We start from the raw sequence: 22179 nt of genomic DNA on the forward strand, positions 1-22179 counted from the left end.
GAGTTTGATAAGGACATCCCTACACCCTAGCATTATCCAGTTTCTATAATGGCCCCTTCACTGTAATTGTCAGTAGCTTCCAAGTTATTTTAAGTAGTGCCAAGAACTGAACTGGCCCCATTCAATACCACTCTTTCTCCATCCTTCCTCAGTTGAGTGTATTATAGCTGCAGTGGAGGATGTAGGTATTTATCATTGAGTATAGGATGACCTGCATTATTTATGAATGGGCAAAATAGTTATCCAAAAAACTCATGTTAATAAAACCTTTATGCTGTATCACACCATACCACATATTATCTATCCACATATGCACATATTCAAAACAAAAGCACTTAGAAAAAATCCAGTCCGATCTGTTAACAAGAATTAACTAATATTTAATATGTTCCTTTAAATCCTTCATTCTGTGGAAGATGAAATGATATCCCTAAAATCCTTGATGACCGCTCCTTGTTTATATCAACTTAGAGGGAAGTAAAATGAATAGTATTAACTGTCCAGTGCATGCTACTTACCAGTGAGAGCACAAAATTGAGAAGGGCTGTCCCACTATAGAAAAGGATTGTCACTAATGTTGTTACTGTGGTGAAGAGTAGGCTCACATTACGACTCATCACTATCCACAAGGACTCCAGAATCTGGAAAGGAAAAGAAAGTCACTACTTGGATTAAAATTATCTAAAACATAGATGTGGTCAGAGAACGATTTCTCCCTGCGACAAACCTGCAAAGAATAATTCTGTTTTAAACAAGACAGTTTTTGGTTTTGACAAAAATCTAAGATTTTTCATTTAAAACCATTTTTTTTTCATAAAAACATCCCTTTTGTCAAAAAGCTATTTTCCATCAAAAATGTTATTAGAATTGTCAAAAAAATCCATTATAAAATAGCATAAATTTGATACAAAAGACTGTGTGGGAAGACATCAATTCTTACTAGGAAGGCAGTGTTATTTACTGTTTATTGCTGCTAGTTTTATTACAATCAGTGAACTTTGTGGAAAGAAAAAAAAATCTCATCCTTTCCTCAAAGTTATGATTTTATGTAAAGGTACATTAATAAGTTAGATTATGTGTGGACAGTAAACTACAGTCCATAACATAAAATCAGTAAGTGGTATTTTGGGAGAACTGGCTGACTGCTTACTAGTTGCAGGTAGCATAGGAGAGACTGGTTTTGAGATGGTTTAAAAAAAGTGACAGACTCAGGCTACTTCTTCACTACCCGCCGTATTGGCGGATAGCAATCAATTTCTCGGGGATCGATATATCACGTGTCATCTAGACGCGATATATCGATCCCCAAACGAGCTCCTATCGATCCTGGAACTCCATCAACCCGAATGGCGGTAGCGGAGTCGACACGGGGAGCCGCAGACATCGATCCCGCGCCGTAAGGACAGTAGGTAATTCGATCTAAGATACTTCGACTTCAGCTACATTATTTACGTAGCTGAAGTTGCTTATCTTAGATCGATTTCCCCCCGTAGTGTAGATCAGCTCTTAGTACAAACAGGTTGCTCCAATTAGTTTGCTCAGTGGCAGAGAAGTCCAAAAAAGGATAGCACAGAGGGTAAAACTGAGCGGAAATAAACTGAGGTAGACAAAGGTAGGAATTTAGAAGATAAGGACAGCAATTTTTCAGTTGACACTAAAGTTGATAAGAATACAATGATGTAAAGAGTGTGCATGCGTGAACATGCACAGAGTGTGGAAACACACATACTCACATTTCAGATAACAGTTTTTGGGAGGTCCTAAAAAAGGAATTGCAGTAATCAAGGTAAGAACTTTCAAATGCAAGAATGAGCAGTGCTGAGACAGTGACAGATGCAGGATATGCCACAAAGGCTAAAGAAAGCAGACTGAGTTTACCATCCTAAAGGTGCAAGTGAGTTTATACTGAAGGATTACTTCAACACTCAGAGGTAAATAGAATGTCAGAGTAAAGAATGTTACGACACAGAAGCCATTCAACAAAGTAGCAGGCTAAGTCAAGAAAAGCACCCAGTTAACCTGGATTTGGTAACAGGAAATTTAGATGGGAGGTCGATTTTCATTTTTAGGTCAGTGGCATTAGTCCATCAGTGCAATCAGAGTATTCCTTTTTTTTTTTTTTTTTTTTTTTTTTTTAAGCGGACACCAGCAGCTTGTCTGGCAAAACAGAAAATTAAATATCTTGTATTAAACAGAAATTTTTTGGTTGTCTTTGGCTGTTAGCCAATGGCTTCTTTTGCCTTTCCTGCAATGAGGTCAGATTCTGGAAGTTAGAGGAAGCAGAGGTAAGCAAAGGAGGACACTGGTGTAAAATGAAAAGGTCAAGAAGTGCAGAGTAGTGGCTATGATACTATTGAAGACATTCACATTCTGATCCAAAATTGCATCAAACTCTTCGCAGTGCATGAGGAAATTACAAGTCAGGTGAGGAAAGGAACTAATAGGGTTGAACAAACAGATTTTAAAACATAAGTTATAGTTACTAGAAAATGTGTTTAATGGTTTCAGCATTAATTTTCACTCACCTAGTCTACTGATTAGGCATAAAATGAAAATTTCAACTATGCAATTGGTCTGAATCTCAATACTTACACACAATACATGAAGTTATTCACAACTTCGTCAACTCTTGACAGGACTACAACACTTTAATATACCTGGGCATGAAGCCTTCAGAACAAGCTAACTGTTACACAGACTGTTGCAGAATGCCACCTCACCAACAGTGGCTATTGTGAATACATCCTGTCTTCTGCTTTTTACACTGACTTCCCAGAGAGTATCAAATTAAGTTCAAGGTCTCAGTTCTTATCTTCAAGGTATTCAATGGCTTGGGCCCAGGGTATCAAGATGAGGACCATGGCTGACAGCTTCACTCCTCTGTCACAAGGGAACTTTCTACAATAAGCATAAAACTTGTCTGTGTGGAAGAACAGAGTGCTTTCTAAGGCCAGCCCAAGATCATGGCATTAACTCCCACATGAACCATCACAAACCTCACCACCTTCTGCTCTAACTGCAAAGCACATTTCTTTGATCTTGCCTTCTCTAACATATTGCAACAGGTTGCTAAATATATTCTATAAAAAATTCCAAAACAAATTACTCCACTGCACACTTCTCTCCCTGGGAAGAGAGAGAGTACAAACGTGGCAGATATTAGTCACATTTTATGCACTATTGGAAGGCCGTCATATACTGTTGTGATGACTATGGCATAAAAACCTATATAGAAGTTTAAACAATGCATGCCATTAACTTAAAGAGAATTGCGATGCATGAATAATTTCTTCCCCAGGCAGGGACTAGTATACTAAGTCAGAAACCACTGTGTATATTCATACTAAATTAATATACTCCCAAAATTAGAGTGAGTTATTTAATTAGAGTTATTTAATGGGAATTCAACCCTCTCCCCCAAGCTATTTTTCACCACACTCTACAGTCCATAACATAAAACATAACTCTAAATTTAGAAATAATGGCAAAAGGAGGCTTATAGTAGAAACCAGGCGTTGGAGTTCGTGAAAAATATTGGGTATAGATATATTATGCTGTAAATGAAAGAAAAATGTAGAAGGAAAATGTAAAACTGCCCTGTAGAAAGTTGGGGGCAGTAAGTCTACCAAATAAACCTATGCTACTATGGTGACCATTTGTCTTGGGTGATAATAGTTCAATTCCACAGGACTAAATAAGACTTTTTCCTTCAGGAAAGCCAGCTGATACCAGTAGAATTAAGACTTCCCTATTCTGCAAGGTCTAGACCGCTAACCCAAGGGTTTTGACAGTGAGACTTGGATTACTTTCATATCTCAATTACTCTATTTAAATTTTGAGAAAAGCACACACAATCTTCCAGCATCAGGTCCTTTGATAATTATGCTGGGAGAGGGATTGTTTTTCTCATTCTCAAACTTCAAAGTTATGCTGAAGGGCTGGTATCTAGCTTACTTCTCAAAAGGTGACATCCCTTAAAGAGAGAGAAACATTAACTCACAGAAAAGTCACTTCACCATGGACAAACTGTAAAACTGGAGAATTCCTTAGCAACAGTTTCCAGGGCCGCAACAGACACCAGGATATTTAACAACTGGAGGTGTCCTTTGGGCAATCAGAATTGGATTGTAGAGCCCAACTCAAGTTGGAACATATATACCACTCAGGTCCTTGAATTGCAAACAACATAGCTAAAGAAACCATAATAGGTGAGGCTTACTGAAAGTTTTAATAGAGAGCACCCTCTGTCTTCCTGACCAGAGTATCTTCTTCAAAAATATTAACTGCTAGTGTAATGATAGATGACTTTGTGAAAGCAGCCACAGGATCGAATCTAAGGAGATATGAGCCAGATCTCACACATCACCTGGAAAGCTGCAAGTATTTATTCACAGGTTTAGGAAGGGCCATTTTTCTCAAGGATCCCAGCATGAATTTTTAAAAAATGAAATAAGAGAAAGACCAGGAGTGTCTCTTCTTTCTGAATAATTCAGAAAAAGAAGTGAGGATTTTCCTTTTTCAGAGGTTGAATCTTAAACATCTGGCTATATATTTCATAAGCAGGGACCATTTGTCTGACAAACTGTCTTAAAGAAATCAGGTACAGAACCTGAGGCAGGAATCAGAACCTCTTCCTTCTCCCTGTCCCATATCAATGGTGGGAAGAAGTAGGACTACAGACAGTAATTTTTACTTACCTTACAACAAATGGATCACTGGAAAATGGGCCTGTGCTCCTACTTCTACTCCTGAATACAAGGTACAGCTCAAGGTTGAAGCACAATGGAAACTCAGGCTCTAAAGCACTTATGCTGATTTTGAAAAATGAGACTTTGGCCATTTTGTAAATTTTATCTTTTATCTTAAACATTTTGGTAATATAGATTAAAGTAGCAAGTTCTCTCTTTAAGAAAAGAACCTTCTTTGTTCAATATTTAACAGCGTTCTATATTTAAAATGTAATCGACGTCTATAAAGGTCAAAATTTTAAGCCAAGCATATGAAATTTCAAGAAGTATACTAGTCCTTTTGAGTTACATTTAGTATTTTACTGCCATTTAATGCACGTTGGTATAACAAGTTGATGTTATACCAACGTGCATTAAAAATAAAGAAGCATACTCAACTTCCAATTATAGTATCTCTCCTTCCTCTGAATTTTACCTTCTGGGGACTATTATGGTAGTCTTCTCAGCAAGAAACAGAATGAACTACAACTAATGCTCCTAAATCATTTACATATCCTATAACTGTCTTTTCTGCTTTTTAGGGCTATCGTCTCTTCTCTTACCAAAGAGGATGAATACTCGACTCCAGTGGCTGAGAAAGGTGGTTTACTTACTACTAAATAGAGTTTGACAACATAGCATCTGCACATTCACACCTTTAGGATGTGCCCAGTCTTATCTACAGAGCTTTGGGACCTTTTAGGGTATGTCTACGTTGCAATTAAAAACCTGTGGCTGGCCCATGCCAGCTGACTTGGGCTTATGGGGCTTGGGCTCAGGGCTGATTAATTGTGGTGAAGACACTGGGGCTCAGGCTGGAGCTTGGGCACTAGTATCTTGTGAGAGTCCATCTACGCTGTAATTAAATAGCCCCACAGCCACAGCTCCGTGAGCTCGCATCAACTGGTCAGCTGTGGGTGTCTAACTGCAGCATACACATACCCATTGAAATCTTTTATTTTTCTTAAAATGGTTTGAATTATAACAAGAATTATAGGTTTGTTGTTTAGGAATTTACTGCTACTTTTAGCATTAGTGCTCTACTGCACACTTAAGAGTCTCAGGTTAGTGCTGGCTTACCGTAAGTTTTCAAAGCTGGGCTGCAGCCTAAAAGTTTGAAAATGCAGAGACAATCTCAAAGAAGAAAAAGTTTAAGCTACAACTGCTGCTCCTTGGCAATTAATTTAGTCTGCTACTGAGTTCCTAGCTTCCCTAGCAAAACTCTTCTGCTACTGCATAATTAATCACTAGCTAAATAAAAGGCTTCCACTACCTACCTCAAAAACTTTAGTATCTCAAAAGTACTACTGCATACTAGGTTAAATCAACATCCTCACCTCAGCAATACTGGCATTAAGAAACAAAAATGTTTATTATGTCCAAGTATCAATGCTTTAGTGGCACACAATCACATTTTCATCTATTTTAATTTGCAACATCAGAGTGACTAATATTTATGCAAGGGGTCATGTACACAGGAGCCAGCAAGGGAATGCTGCCCAGAAAGGATGCATTTAAAATTTACAGCATCACACTATGCTCAGTCTAATTTACATCATAAAGGACATGAGTGTGGAGAGAAGGGACAGGTGTTTCCTATAACTGAGGATAAACTGTGAGTCCATGGCTACAAACAGGAAAGTAAGTCAATTGTGAGGTTTTCTTTTTCCTACTGCAAAACCAAAACTAAAAAGAAAATAAATTGATGTAGCTGGAAACTGTGTGACTGTTTTCTGAAAAATGTATTTTTAGGTTTCAGCCCTTGAAAATATTTATCCTCTTCATTAAATTCATTATCATTCTATTTTATTCAGGTTACCCCCATCACCATGGTATCCAAGCACCTTCCAGCAATGCATTAAGTAACATGAGTAGCACCTTCAAGTGTGTTTCCTTCTCCACTTGTCTTGCTAGATGGGAAATAGCACATGGATTAAAAAAAAAAAAACAATTGTGCCATGCATTTTTATTTATGAAGGGTAAGGTCAAATAAATGTGCCTCATGCATGCATAAGTCAATTTAAGGAAAGGGTTAAACAAATCATTTCTGTAAAGTGAAAAAAAGATTCACTGAAGTAACTTTGCCTTGACTCCTGAAGTAACTTTGACTCCTGAATATGGAGTCAAAACTGTAACATCTTTAGAAGCACAAAGATGTAAGGGACAAATACATACCTACCAACCCATGGCAAGAGGTGCCTCAGGGGAAGTGTTAGTTTACATTACCTCCACAAGAAATGCTGAAGGTTAGCAGAGAAGGTATTTTTGGAGATAAACAATAATGTAAAGATTTTGTTGTTGTTGTTTTATAGTGATCAAGTCAAAAAAAGTGTCTGCACTGTAGTAGCAATTCTGTACGTTACACTCAAATGGTGCATTAGGTCAGGAATGGTTAAGTCAATTGCTTCAGTATGGACTGGTTTCAATGCTATATTTTTTTTTCTTCAAGGAGGTGAGAGGACCAGTGCATAAATTCAGGGAACCACACAGTGTAAAATATTAATTTCATTCTTCACAGAACTTTCACAAAGAAAGAATAAGCTGCTTTCAAAAACAATGAATAATAATTTGGAAAAACAAGACCAAGGAACCTGCTTCTCAACCTCTTGATCGATATTTCTTTCAATTATGACCTAAATAGACTGAATTTTTAAACAAAAAATAGTTGCTCTGGGTCAAACATTAAATTGTTAGTCTTATCAAAAACTTTTTAAGTCTGTTTTTGTCACATTAGAATTTTTCAGCTAAGCTAAAAATATTTAGTTTTGTAACTATGCACATGATTTATTTCCTTGTTAGGAACCTGAAACAAAGATACAGGCCATTTTAATTCAACATCTTTGCTTTCTGCTCCGTGATAGGCAAGTGGTAAAATTTACTTCAAACAAAACTGTAGTGATCAAAAAAAGATAAGAAAGGAACTGTGCCATAGAAATGGAGCAGTATGAATTTATTGAAAAAGGGGGTGAAAGAAATGAACATTTGACCCGAAAAAAAAAATCACACCTCGCCAAATAGAGATTCATATTAATTATCTCCAAGAAAGCGTGAAAAGATTAAGATTTACAGAAACTAAAACATTTAAATCTAACCTGCAGACCACACAGTAATCTTGCAAAAATGATATCTATTGGGAGGGGACAGGCTGAAGGTGGAAGAGATTGTATTAATATGAATACTAAGAGTAGGAGAGTATTTACTGATCATAATCCATTATGTTTGCCACTTTGCTGATGGGGAAGATTCACAACTGGTGTGACAACAGATCCTCAGATAATACTGGAATAGTTCCTTTTGCCTCTATAACTTTTCATGCATTCTTGAGTACTGTGTTATCTTGAAGGGTGAAAATCACATTAGATGTTCAGATCAGTTTACAAAGATTAGTTTAATTGATAAAAAGAGATACATACTGAAAGAAATGTCTCAATGTTCTCATGAACAAATGAAGCAATATCCTGCCAGTCCAGAATGTCACCCAGCCAGCTGTTCTGACGATTTATTTGCAGCTTGTGGCCTTTGTGTCTTCCAGAATGTGTTACATTCTGAAAAAAAAGCAACAGATTTAAAATAGAAATTAAATCTTAGCAATTTACATTGAAAAGTAAGCTACCGGGACTTGATTTAGAGAGTGTATGTCCACTATGTGGCTTAGATCTATTTTCATTTGCACAAGACACTTCCAACTGCACTTTCACAAATATTTAAGTTTTTATATATTTGTTCCCCCTTATCAGCTGTTAAACATGTACTTTGAAAATCTAACCCAGAATGCTTTTTAATAATGAAAATTAAAATAATCTGTTACATAAGTTTAGGAGGAATAGAGTTCCTCCTATAGGAAAAATGGGTTTAATTGGACTGATTCTCAGTAGCTTGGCAAGACCATCCTTTCCCCTGGAGTGCAATTCTTGTGCTCCAGAATCTGAGCTTTCATCTAAAAAAGTAAGTGCCTGAAAAGAGTATATCTTCCAGAGGACAACCTCAAATAATTTGAGAAGTGTGAACTACACTCACTTATCTCAACCACATTATCTGTTAAAGCCTAAGTATGATTCATTTTAGCTATTTTCTTGCTTGCTATTTTGCACATGAATACCTACACAATTTAATGCAAGCAGCATACTGTTTTTTCCAATATAACCATGGGTGGAAAATGCAAGTGCAAGCTTAAATAATTGACCATTCTTTCCACCTTAGTTGAGGCATGCAATAAGTTTGCATGCTTTAGTTTGGTTATGAAATAGATTCTAGGGCAATGGTTTTCAAACTTTTTTCCTGGTGACCCAGTTGAAGAAAATTGTTGATGCCTGCACCCCAATAAAGCTGAAGATGAGGGGTTTGGGGGCATGGGAGGGGGCTCTGGGTTTGAGGGGGGCTCAGGGCTGGGGCAGAGGGTTGGGATCTGGGCTAGGGGTGCAGTCTCTGGGATGGGGCCAGGGATGAGGGGGTTGGGGTGCAGAAAGAGACTCCAGGTTTGAGGGGGTCTCAGAGGACTGGGGCGTGGGCTTACCTCCAGTGGCTTCCAGTCAGCGGCGTAGCCGGAGTGCAGAGGCAGGCTTCCCACCTGTCCTGGTACCGCAGACCATGCCATGCCCCAGAAGTGGCCAGCAGCAGGTCCATCTCCTAGGCGGAGGCACGCAAATGGCTCTTGCCCGCAGGCACTGCTCCCCCAGCTCCCACTGGCCAGGAACTGGCCAATGAGAATGCGGAACTGGTGTTCAGGCAGCGTGTGGAGCCCCTTGTGCCCCCCTGCCCCCACCTAGGAGCCAGACCTGCTGCTGGCCGGTTCCTGGGTGCAGCACGGTGTTGGAACAGGTAGGGACTAGCCTGCTTTAGTCGGGCAGCACAGCTGATGAGACTTTTAATGCCCCAGTTGGTGTTGCTGACCACAGCTGCCATGACCCTTATGTTCCGCAATCTATTACTGGGTCATGACCCACAGTTTGAAAAATCACTGTCCTAGGGCACATAGGGACTGATCCAATGACTGCTGAAATCAACTGAGTGCTTCCCATAGACTTTTGATGGTACTGACCTGGATCTTCAACTACCATCACTGCACAAAAATTAACTGTACACATTGCAAATAGAGCATACTGCATTTTGCATGTCCAAATCGAATGCGAATATTTGAAAATGCTGCTATTTATACAATTTGTATACTTATGTGCACAAATTTAGCAATTCCAGCGTATACAGTTTGATGCACATAATATTTATGGTATTAAGACCAAAGGAAACAGGTTCTGTAAGCAGTAGCTAGATGAACTCCTTACAGAAATTTTAATCCAGTTATGGAACTGCATAATGTTAGGAACCTATGAATTGCCCTACTGGATCACACTTGAGGTCTATCTAATCTAGTATCTTGTCTCTGACAGTGGCCAGCACTTTCAGAGGAAGATGCAATCACCCTGAATAAGGCAGATGTAAGACAATCAGCCTGCTATACTTAGTGTCATCTTGGCCTCAGCGACATTCTGTGACAATGAGTTCAGTCTAATTACATGTGTGAAGTAGTATTCTTTTACTGGTTTTGAATTTACCACCTTTCACTGAATGTTTTCTTGTTGTCTGAGACAGATAGGGAGCCTCTGCCCCCTACCTTCTCTATACCACTTATTGTTTAACATGTCACCTCTTATTTATCTCCATTTTAATGTGAACAATCCCAATCTTCTCAATCTATTTTCATACTCACTTTTCAATCATTTATATTGACTCTCTCTGAACTTCCTCCAACCTTTTTTGAAATGTAGTGACCACAAGTATTCCAAGTGAAGTGTCAGCACTGATTCACATAATGGTATAATAATATTTTCTGTTATGTTTTCAATCCAGTAGCTTCAGCTTCCTAATATCTTATTTGCTTTTTGACCGTAGATGTACACCAAGCAGAGGTCCTCCTTGAACTGTTCACAGTTACACAGGGGTCTCTTTCTTGAGCTGATACAATTAATTTAGAGCCCTCGAAGATCTACAAGTAGTTTAATTTTTTTAATAATGTGCATTACTTAACTTTTATTAAAAATCAGGTTGCCATCTTGTTGCCCTTCACCTAATTTGGTTAGGTCTCTGAAATTCCTGAGAGTCCTCTCTAGTCATGACTAATTAAATGTTGCTATCTCCCTGCTCACACACCATTCCAGATCACGAAGTGTAGCGATGCAGTAGCAACATTATAGTTAAGGTTGCATCACAATATCTGTTTAAAGATCAAGTTTTCTAAATCCTCTGAAATGGACATACTTAGTCAGATTCCATGAAGCCATTGTCATCTGTTCATGACACCCTTTAACCCCTTCCAGCATAACAATATCCCTGCCCATTCTCTCAGTAGCAAACATGTTGATGCCCTGAATGACTTATCTTCCAGACAGAAGAGAAATAATGGGGGGAGGGTGTGGAATGGAGGTGAAAAGGGGTTACGGAGACATGCACAGACTACAGTACGGAATGAGGGAGTAAAAGGACACACAGAACTCCTGACATAGGGGAGACTGGAGGAATGCGATACAAACAGAACCCTTGCAATGGGGATATACAAGTACTATTAATGAGGGAGAGGGAAGAGAGATTGAGAACAGGAACAGGGGAGCACAGAGTATCCCTGCCACAGAGGGAGAATGGAGGTGAACAAAGAACAACTAGTAGGGGGATAAGAATAGGGTGCACACAGAGTCCTCAGCACTGGAGAGAACGAGGGATCCTGGTAAGGGAAAAGGGAAGAACAGAGGGCCACAGAAACCTGACGGGGAGATTAGGGGCACTGGCAAGGAGTCCCTGAAGCAGAGGAGGATGGCACACAGAAAGCTTGTGGGGTGCAACAGAAGAATGCAAGGAGCCCTGCTGCAAGCAATAAGCTCAGTCAACATACATTACAAAATGGGTAGCCCCAAAGTAATATTGTGATCCCAGATATTAGTACTCTGTAATTCATTCCAACCAATCTGCTAGGCATAAATGCAAGCCTTACTGTTCTTTAATAATCTCGATCATCCCTAGAGTCTCTTTAGAAATATATGTACATTTGTTACCCTCCAGTCCTCTGGAGCACTAGCTGTTTGTAATGGAAGATTGCATATTTTTGTATACCATTTTATACTTAAGCTCCTTCATGTCCGTTACAGCTATTCCCCTATTCCATTTTGTTTCCCCAGACTCCATTTTGTTTTCTGTTCTCCTGTGGCCGCCCTTCCCTGGCTGTTAAGTTGTTTACCAGGGCCACTGCCCTTCTCAAAGGGAGGGTCCCTTAAGTTGTTTAACAAGAGCCATTGCCCTTCTCAAAGGGATGGCCACTTGTGCTGCATGCTAAAGTGGGACCACTGCCCTTTTCAAAGGGTTAGTCCTGTTATCACCTCGTTGAACCTGGGCTTGGTGTAGGGTAGGCAATGTCCAGAGCTGCAAGGCCTATTGTGGTTTTAAGATCCTGGGCATGAGTCATAGTCTCATGTGCTCTTGAGTCACCTATTGCACAGGACTGTGTCCAGGCATGTCTCTGGGCTTACCTTCAGTTTTTCCCCTGTGCCCCCTCCCCTGTGACAGAGGGAGCCTATCAGGATTACTGGTGGGAAACTGCCCAAGTTTGCCTTTAAAACCAGACATTTTTGAAACACACCTCAGAAAGGTTCCTGCATTGCTGCCTGGTCTGATCAGCCAGGGGTTCTGGGGGGTCCTTTCTCCGCTCTCGTTTTATTTTTGAGCGTACCCCCGTTTTTGAAACCCCCCCCACGAAGAACGAATTGCTACCTGAGAGATCTCCTGATTATTGAGACTGTACCGAACCCTCCTTGCCTCTTCTGATGTTGCTGCTGCTTCTGCCTTTGCTGCTGCCTTGGGGACTGGTAAGAATCCCTCTGTAAAACTTTCTATACTTTTATTTTATTATTTTAGCTGCTGGCTCTGTTTCCCCAGCACACAGACTCAAGCTAAACCTTGGTCTGTGTCTTAAAACCTCTCTTAAACTACAGGGCTCTTTGCCACTGCTAAGCTCTGCTCCTGTGGGCTTTGCCTTGGGGCTCTCTGCTTTCAGCTGTATCCACCGCTGTAGCCACCATCCCTTGGCTTCCTTGGGAGCTGGGTCCTGGATACATACCACTCTGCCCTCTGTAACCTCCCCATAGCATAAGGTGCACCATAGGTCTTGTTTTTTTTTAATTTAATAAGTCATAATTTGTTAAGATTGTAGAGCTTGTAAGTTTCTGTGATATTTGTTGTGTTGCCTAATTGTTGGTTAAGATAAGTTTAGAAAATCATTGCCTGGTTGTATTCTGTAGCTGCTTGTCATTTTATATAAGTTTGATTAAGTTAGGGGATAAATAAGGTTTTTACTATTTGAATTTGTCTTCCCACTGCCCCAATCCCCCCCCCCCCCCGAGCTCCCCAGTCACTCATTGCAGTCTCTCTGCTGTTTAAACTTGCAGCCTGTCTGCTCTCTGTGTCTCCCTGAGTTTAAATCTCCCTCTGTAGCGCCTCTATCTTTGGTTTCTGCTCCACCACGTGCTCCTCTTCCCCCATCCCCTAACCTCATTCCTCTACCACTGCCTTTCTCTCTCTCCCCCTCTCTTTTAATCCCTTCCCCCACGTGTTCACCCCGCTCCTACTGCTGCCAAACCTCAATTGTATTACTGAAGTCTAGCATAAAACCCCATTGGTTACCCTTTTCCTCTCTCACACACCTCACATTTTATATTTACACCACTGTGACACATTTTTACCTAGAGTTGTTGGTTATTTAACACATTTTACCCATAACTGTTAGTTGGTTATACGCTGCTGTGACACACCCTTTACCTAGAAATTGTTAGCTACCTGTTACATTTATACTTCAGTGTTAGTTGGTTACCAACTGTATTGTACCCCACTGTATTGTACCCCACTATTGAAACCCCCTATACTATACTAAAAGAACTCCCTCCCCAATTGCCTACCTTAACAAACCCCATACCCCTCACTATTAAATTTTCCCTGTTTTTGCATTTTCTTAATAAAGTTTATTTTGCACCCCACCTGTGTGGTAATTGCTCCCCAAGATCCCATATACCTGCAGGCAGGGACACTTCAGAATAGTTGAACGTACACCATGCGGGCCTGGTGACTTACTCCCTTTTGAATCAAGAATTTGTTCCTGTATCTCTTCTTATGGCACTTCAGTTACTAATAATACTTTATCTTTTTTACCAGATGAGCAGATACAGAATAGATATCCCTAACATCCCCTGTATTGAAGAGTGATGCAAAGAAATCACTTAGGAGTAGAAGGACATTGTTTAAAAACTAACTGCTCCCTTTAGCCTCTGGTGATCCAGTCAACCCACTGATTCTCCCAAAGGCTTTCTATTTCTGATCTGATTAAAGAATATCTTGTTTCATTTTTACTCCTTTAGCTCTTGGTTATTCAAAATCCACTTTGGCCCTTACTGCCCTCTCACATATTACTTGCTGTAATTTATGTTCCTGTGTATTGGCTTCACTGGATTACTGTTTGGCTCAAATCATCTCTTGAATATTGCTATTACCCATATTGGTTTATTTCTTGCCTTCCTGGTTCCCTTTCTAAGTAAGCAGTATGCATATCTTCTGAAAGTCACTCAATGATTTTTTTTTTTTTTTTAAGTAGCATTATGATGCCGAGCCAGTGAGGGTTAAGCAACCAGCAGGCTGGTTGACCTGAAAGCAACCCGTAAGGACATACACCTCTACATCAATATAACGCGACCCGACATAACACGAATTCGGATATAACGTGGTAAAAAAGTGCTCCGGAGGGGTGTTGGGGGGCACTGTGCACTCCAGTGGATCAAAGCAAGTTCGATATAATGCAGTTTCACCTATAACATGGTAAGATATTTTGGCTCCCGAGGACAGTGTTATATCGAGGTAGAGGTGTATCAGAAGAGTATTGAAATGGTAAACAGGGCCATTCCTTGTAGATAATTATCAAAGCCATGTTAAGTACTAGAATTCTGGCCATGTAGGCCTGTATTGTTAGATAATTAAGAATAGATACTAATTAGATTTGTTTGTGTTTACCTACTGTGACACTGCACCTCAAAGTAGCACCCTGCAACCCCCATATTCACCACTGTCACATAATTGATATGTTTTGTACAAAGTATGTCTTGTGAGGTATCATTTTGTAAGTCTTGATTTGTTGATCAATATCCTGTTGGATTGTATGTAAATTATGAGGTGTATATATATTAGTGAAATATGTTGTGAGGTTGGGAACATCCACAACCAGCCTTTCAGTTACAACAAAGGAGTAGCCATCAATAGCCAGTCATTAATGGCTCATCAAACACACAACCCACTATCACAGAGGCGGAGGAGACAATGTACACAATAGAGACTGCTCAACCAATGCGGTCTGCCTGACACCCCCTCCACCCATGTCACAGCAAGGATCTTTCTAGCAGCTGGAAGAAAGTATTAAAAAGAGAGACATTGGTATCATCATTTAGCTTCTCTTCCCCCTCATCTCAACATCTGGAAACACGTGTGAAAGACAAAGACTTTGAACTGGAGAAGTTTGGTCTCAGGCTGGAATTAAGTGCCAGCCTGTGTATTGAGGAACTGTAACCTGCTAGTACCATCTGTAAGAGTGAGAAACACTGTTTGATTCAACTCTTGCTTAGACTAAAAGTTTAGGATTTAGAACGTATGTTTACTTTTTATTTTCATAAGGTAACTTTCTGTGACCTTTATGCCTACCACTTATCACTTAAAATTTCTCTAGTTAATCTGTTTTATATTTTACCTAAACCACTGTGTTTGGGTTGAAGTGCTTGAGAAATCTCATCTTGGTTTACAAAGGCTAAATGTGTCCACTCCACACTGAGGGAGTAGCAAACTACTTAATGAACTTGCACTGCCCAAGGGAGCCTTGAGCAGTGTAAGACGATACAGTTCTGGAGTATAGGGCTGGAGTTGGGTGGAACTGGCTGAAGCTTCTTTATTGTTGGCTCATGAGTGGCTGAGACATCATTAATGTAACTCAGTTGGGTGTGTTACCTATTCTTCATCCAAGAAATGCCTGTGGTGATCATTTGCTACAAAGAGGCTCATCCACTGAACTTAAGCTATAATTTAAATAAAGTTTCGGACCTGATCCTTGCTATCTCAGATCTGCTTAAAGTTTGACAGGGAAAGTCTAAGCCTGTAAGACTGAGGTCTCCAGGTCTATTCTGAATTAACTTTGCAATTTCTCATAGAAGAGTTTGAACAAACTCTGCACAGACTGCCTATTGGACTATAACGGGGGTGGGCAAACTATGGCCCACGAGCCACATCAGACCCATCAGACCTTTTAATCTGGCCCTCGAGCTCCTGCTGGGGAGCGGGGTCAGCGGCTTGCCTCGCTCCGCATGTGCAGTGGGTCTGCGCAGCTCCTGGAAGCAGTGGCAAGTCTTCCCCTATGGCTCCAACCTGTAGGGGCGGCCAGAGGGCGCTGTATGTTGCCCCTGCCCCAAGCAATGGCTCTGCAGCTCCTATTGGCTGGGAACCATGGTCAATGAGAGCTGCAGGGATGGCACCTGTGGATGGGGCAGCATGCAGAGCATCTGGCTGGCACTGCACTTTCACGTAGGAGCCGGAGGAGGAACATGCCCCTGCTTCTAAGAGCCGCTTAAGGTAGACGCTGCCCGGAGCCTGCATCCCTGACTTCCTCCCGTGCCCTAACTCCCTGCCCCAGCCCTGATCCCCCTCCTACCCTCCGAATCCCTCAGTCCCAGCCCAGAGCACCCTCCTGCACCCCAAACCCAGGGGGATGGGATAGCTCAGTAGTTTGAACATTGGCCTGCTAAACCCAGGGTTGTGAGTTCAATCCTTGAGGGGGCCATTTAGGTAACTGGAGTAAAGAAAAAAAAGAAAAAAAATTGTCTGGGGATTTGTCCTGCTTTGAGCAGGGGGTTGGACTAGACGACCTCCTGAGGTCCCTTCCATCCTGATATTCTATGAAACTCCTCAGCCCCCCCCACACCCCAACTCCCTGCCCCAGCCTAGAGTCCCGTCCTGCGCACCCTAACCCCTCAGCCCCCCACACCTCAACCCCCTGTCCCAGCTTGGAACCCCCTCCCACAACCTGAACTCCCATTTGTGGCCACATCCTGGAACCTGTACCCCCAGCCCGGAGCCTATAACCCCTCGCACACTCCAACCCTCTGCCTCAGCCCAGAGTCCCCTCCTATACTCTGACCCCCTCTGCTCCACCTGCAGACCCCTCCTGCACCCCAAACATCTCATCCCTTGCCCCACCCCAGAGCCCACACCTCCAGCCCAAACCCTCACTCCCTCCAATATCCCAACCCCCCCCTGCCCCAGCCCAGGGCCCCCTCCCATACCCTGAACTCCTCATTTATGGCCCCATCCCAGAGCCCTCACTCTCTCCCGCACTCCAACCCCCCAACATTGTGAGCATGCACGGCTGCCATAACCAGATGTGGCCCTCAGGCCAAAATCTTGGCCCACCCCTGGACTATAACCTTTTAAATTCATTCCAAAAGTATTTTACAAATCAGCAGCCTCACCAACTCTGCCATGAAACTGACCTAAGAACTTTATTCATATCTGTATGTATAATTATCTTTAACCATAGCACCTTTCTTTTCTTTTTTATTAATAAAGCTTAGATTTAGTTAATAAGAATTGGCTGTAAGTGTGTAGTTGGGTAAGATCTGAAATATTCACCGACGTGGTGGGTAATGTGTCTGATCTCCTGGGACTGGTAGAACTTTATACATCATGAATAAGGTTCTTAGGCTTGGCTGTCTGGATGGGAGTCTACCAAAATATAAAATAAAATAAAAAAAATCCTGCAACTTTTGTTTGTCAATAAATAAATGCAGAGGTTACAGCATGGCAGTGAGGTGGGAGATCCCCCTACAACCCCCCACCCCCGGGATGCAGACACAGCGGTCAGGCTGCACCCGACCCTGACACAGCACAAGGCCTGGACCTGCCCCAGAAACACCCTGGGGCCCTGTCCCTCTGCACCAGGTTTATCAGGTGTGGGGCAAGTAGGCTCAACCAGGCAAGACCCAAGTGTGGAGGGTCTCAGTGAGGGGGTATCTAAGTGTGGGGTGGGAGGATTCTATGTGGGATAATCTGGGTGCAGGCAGCGCAGTGGGGGGATCTGGATGCACAGAGGCTCGTTGTGGGGGGGGTCCAAGTGCAGGGGCAATGGGACTCTGCAGGCGCTCCACGTGAAGGTGGTTGGGACTCAGCAGGGGAGTCTGGGTGCTGGGGGAATGAGGGTCTGCATGCAGCTACGTAGGGGGTCAGTGGCATGGGGGTCTGGATGTGGAGGCTCAAGGTGGTGCAGGAGGTGGGGCATCAGAGTGGGGTTTGAATGCAGCGAGTTCAGTGGGGGGATGGTCTGGGTGTGGGGGTCCAGAGGCATGGGATCTGGGTGCAGGGGGGCTCCAGATGCAGGGGTTGAGGTTCAGTGGGGTGGAGTTAGGGTATGAAGAGCTGGGGGGCTCTGGATGTACCGTGTGAGGCTTGGCAGGGAGGTCCAGATGCACAGTGGCTGGGTGGATGGGGGAACAGTTTCCCATACAGTGACTCCTCCCCACACAGCTGAGGAATTATGGGGGCAGGAAGCAGGGGATGATGCTGAGTTTCCTGCAGCTGGGGGAGGGTCTGACATAGCCCCAGCCACTCCTAGCAGGGGAAGAGGAAGTCTCATCCTCTCCTGCCTCCAGCCCAGCCGGAACTAGCAGCTGATCCTGGCACAGGGTAGGAACCACTGGCTAGGGTGTTCCCAGCCCTATGGTGATTTACCTCTCCACTGGCTGCTCTGGGTGCCTGAAATGATGTACCTGAGCTGCTAGGGAGTGGTGCGTGACTGCTCTTGCAGCTTCCCTTTGCTTCCCTGTCAGAAAGTCATTTTTTGGCAGGGAAGCAAAGAAATCTGCAGGGTACATGAATTCTGCGTACGTGCAGTGATGCAGAATTCCCCCAGGGGTATCTAATTATAGAATAAACCACCAGCTTTGGGGGACTGTCTGCCCTGTTCTTTGCAAATTTCCCCAATTGAGCATTCTCAGAATAGCCCTTCCAGCAACCACAGTCACAAGCATCCATACTGTCTCCACCTCTAAGGACTTCACTTCCTTTACTTTTGATTTTAGGACATTTTTGACAAGCCTTCTCATTTTACTGAAGTCTCCCCTCTCTCATGTTTAGAGAATCTTACTTGCTGGTACCCTACTTACACAGCCATATTACCTCTCACTACATCACCTTGTCAAGAAAAGTAGCCTTGATTTTCTTTTTCATTTGGATAGTTACACTAAAATTATACTGTTACCAGAAATACAGAGAGCTTCTTATTAAGTTACAAACATTTTAAGAGTGTTTTGTTATAAATAATAGGTTCTTCACACTGGAGTCTCATAGAACACAGACTGAACTTAATTTCATGTACAATCAATACTGTTTTCACTTAAAAAAATAAGGAAAGTAAAGAAAAATCCATTAGACGATGTTATGATTTTTTGTATGTTTAAATTACATACATTTAAAAATTACACTAACTTAATAAAATTGCTCTTAATTTTGTTCTCTTTCTAGAGCCTCCCATAATATGAATGCTAACACATACTTTGAATCTGAATTAAGAAACAGTGAAAATACACTAAACTAAAATTGCATTTTCACAAGTTCAAATGAATATTTAATTCTGAAGTTGCCCAAACATACATACAAATAGCTTTCATGTTACTTCCAAGGAATAAATATTCAGTGCCAAGGTCTGACATACTAAAACACACACATATACTAAGCATACATTAAATAGCACTTATAAAGATGCATGTAATTACGTATATGCAAAGGGCAGAAATCTGGATGAACTGGAAACCTAATTCTAGAGTGACCTGACTTGTGCATTTGAAGTCTCAACTGACACTTCATTAATTTCTTTCACTAAAGATTACAAGCTTTTAAAAACCTCTCTCTTAGAAAGTATGATTTTAAAATTTAACAGGAATTAGTAAAAAATAAAAAGTGATACGTATAATAGGTATCAGTTACTCACCTTCACAAACCAAGAGTGATAAAGTCTGTCCCAGAGCTCTAGCACTTGCTTTTCAATCACAGCAGTGTTGTTCACTTTCTCTCCTAATATCTTATGGAGCTATAATATACAGAAATTGTGTTTATTATGTGAAGCAACTTGAAGCTAGCAGCTATGGCTGAACTCAAAGGCAGAACATCTACATTAGATTTTCACTTAAAGCTTCGCTCAGGTCCAAAAAATAATCAAAAAAGTCAACAGTGTCTACAGGTATACATTATACATTTCAGAAACTGTGGCTGACAGCACATAGCATCTTACCTGAAACAAGCAATTTTGCCACATTAAATGGAAACAGAAACGAGATTCCTCCCCAACGAAACACTAAGCACAAAGATCTGTCAGATCCTTGCATACAGTAAATACACCCAAAGAGATTTGAGAGGTGTGCTAGATGTCAAAATGCTTATGTGAGGACAATGCAAGATCCTGCCATCCTCCCAAGGAACACTGAACTCCCTATCTACAATGTACTCTGTACCTTAGAGGCCGGAAGTTCAGAAGATCATAGGTTGGCCAAAAATCGTCATTTTCAGGACAATGCATTCTGTCATCTGAAAAATGCTTAACTAAGGGCAGTTTCTGAAATAAATTACATTTTCTACAGAGTCTTCACATGGACAGTCACAAGGGAGATGGATAGACACTTCTATTTTCAAGCGCTTAAAAGCAAGCAGTTTCCAGCAGCCACGGGGAGCAAGACTATTAAAATCATTCCCAAATATAGGCTTTACTCTGCTAAACAGCAGATTGGAACGAATAAATCTTCAGCAAAACATGTAAAGGTAACTAAACAGCCCAAGAGATATCATTTGACATTACAAGAAGGAAAAAGTGTATAGATCATTCCCTTATTTTGGAAAGGAACAAAAAGCAAAACACTAAAACTAATAAACAAATAAGGTGTTCTTACCTTGTGTGTAATCCATTCTCGGCCATACTGATACACGTTGTTAGCAGCCGAATTAAGAGCTTTTTGAATGACCTGAGCTTCAGGGAGCCAGCTGATATTTTTAAGGAAGGAAAGCATAAATAAAATTATCTCCAATACTTTTGAACTATTTCACTACAGTGCCTGAAACACTAAAAGTAACAAAAGGTTTCCAACCAACTAACAGCACCTATAGTTTAAATATGTACCAACTAACTAGAATACTTCCTTTTTCAATGACAGGATGAAGACTTTTTAACATACGAAGCATAACTTGGTGTAGGATACAGATTACTATATTTACATTTCACTCTGAAACTTACTAAATTTACCTTTAGAGATCTTGTCCATCTGTATGTATGCTATAATACAATTGTTTAGCCACTTGTGGGGTTCTTAGCTGCTGCTTTGTTAGAAATATAATTTGGAAACCTTATCTTTCAAGTTCATATGGTTGCAAAGATAACCTTCCAAATATGAACGGACTGTAAACTGATACTTGTGTGGTCTTCCTGAACTTACAGACAGCCTAGAAATACAGAGCAATGTAAATCACTCAATGCTCAGATCCTATTCCCAGTCAAGATGCGTGCTGGGGACTTTTTCCACTACTGGGGAAGAATCTTCCCTTTCCAACTCTCAGGTCACTCTGAAGGAATGGAGCCACTCTATGGGCATTTATACAGAAATTGAACACCCGCAGCTAACCTCAGTCTGCTGTCAAATTGCTGTGCCGACATTGAGACTCAGGCTGGAGCCCAGGCTTCAAAGCCCAAAGTATCTACACACAAGTTTTAGCCCTGCAAGCCCTAGTCAGCTGACCAGGGCCAGCCATGGCCATGCAGCGGGTCTTTTATTCCAGTGTAGACATACCCCCTGTGGTCAGTAGTCAAGCCTCAGTGTACCAGGGATATGTATCTCCTACATCAGCTTCACAAATCTTGCAGAACAGAACCACACAGTTCTCCATAGATGCTGGGAGGAGAAGTGTTTGGGCCAAAAAGAGGTGTGAATTGCCTTCATTCATCTCAATGAGCTATTAACTGTGATGTTTCTGTCAGTCAGAGTTTGACCCCTCAAAAATCCTATGTATCTGAAGCTTCCAAGAAATTTTAACTGTCTCTCTCTTGCCCAATTTGAAAAGTATGTACACTTCAAGCTCTGAAAGCAAGTAGGGTAAGTCTTTTGGTAACAGCCTGCTGGATAATTTGACACGGCTTCAATGTATTTGTATAAAACTTTGAAAATCAAGTAAAATGTGATCTTCTACTCAAGAAAAAATCCTGATAAACAAGTACTCCAATTGAAACTGTGATATCTAGCAATTCTACTATTTTTTGAACATTTTTATTTCTTGAGTAATCTATTTGGTCACAACAACAACTGCCAGTTTTTATTAGTCTTATTTTTGTCACATTTCTATTAGAGCTGTTGATTAA

At 41.3% G+C, this 22179-nt stretch overlaps 1 protein-coding gene across 2 annotated transcripts in view; it reads right to left on the bottom strand.

Annotated features, from left to right (window-relative positions):
* Nucleotides 1-22179, bottom strand: part of TMEM245 (transmembrane protein 245) — a 153838-nt gene that overhangs the window by 63524 nt on the left and 68135 nt on the right. For both annotated transcript variants that reach the window (XR_007772299.1, XM_050937683.1), the window contains exons 9-12: nt 20723-20813; nt 19771-19869; nt 8141-8272; nt 519-641 (exon numbers count right to left, since the gene is read on the bottom strand). Coding sequence is in view for 1 of the 2 variants with exons in the window: in XM_050937683.1 (XP_050793640.1) it covers nt 519-641; nt 8141-8272; nt 19771-19869; nt 20723-20813 (445 nt within the window). In the remaining variant the exon portion in view is untranslated. The remainder of the gene's footprint in view (nt 1-518; nt 642-8140; nt 8273-19770; nt 19870-20722; nt 20814-22179) is intronic.

The sequence above is a fragment of the Gopherus flavomarginatus genome, chromosome 2 (genome assembly GCF_025201925.1).
Source record: "Gopherus flavomarginatus isolate rGopFla2 chromosome 2, rGopFla2.mat.asm, whole genome shotgun sequence".
NCBI lineage: Eukaryota > Metazoa > Chordata > Testudines > Testudinidae > Gopherus > Gopherus flavomarginatus.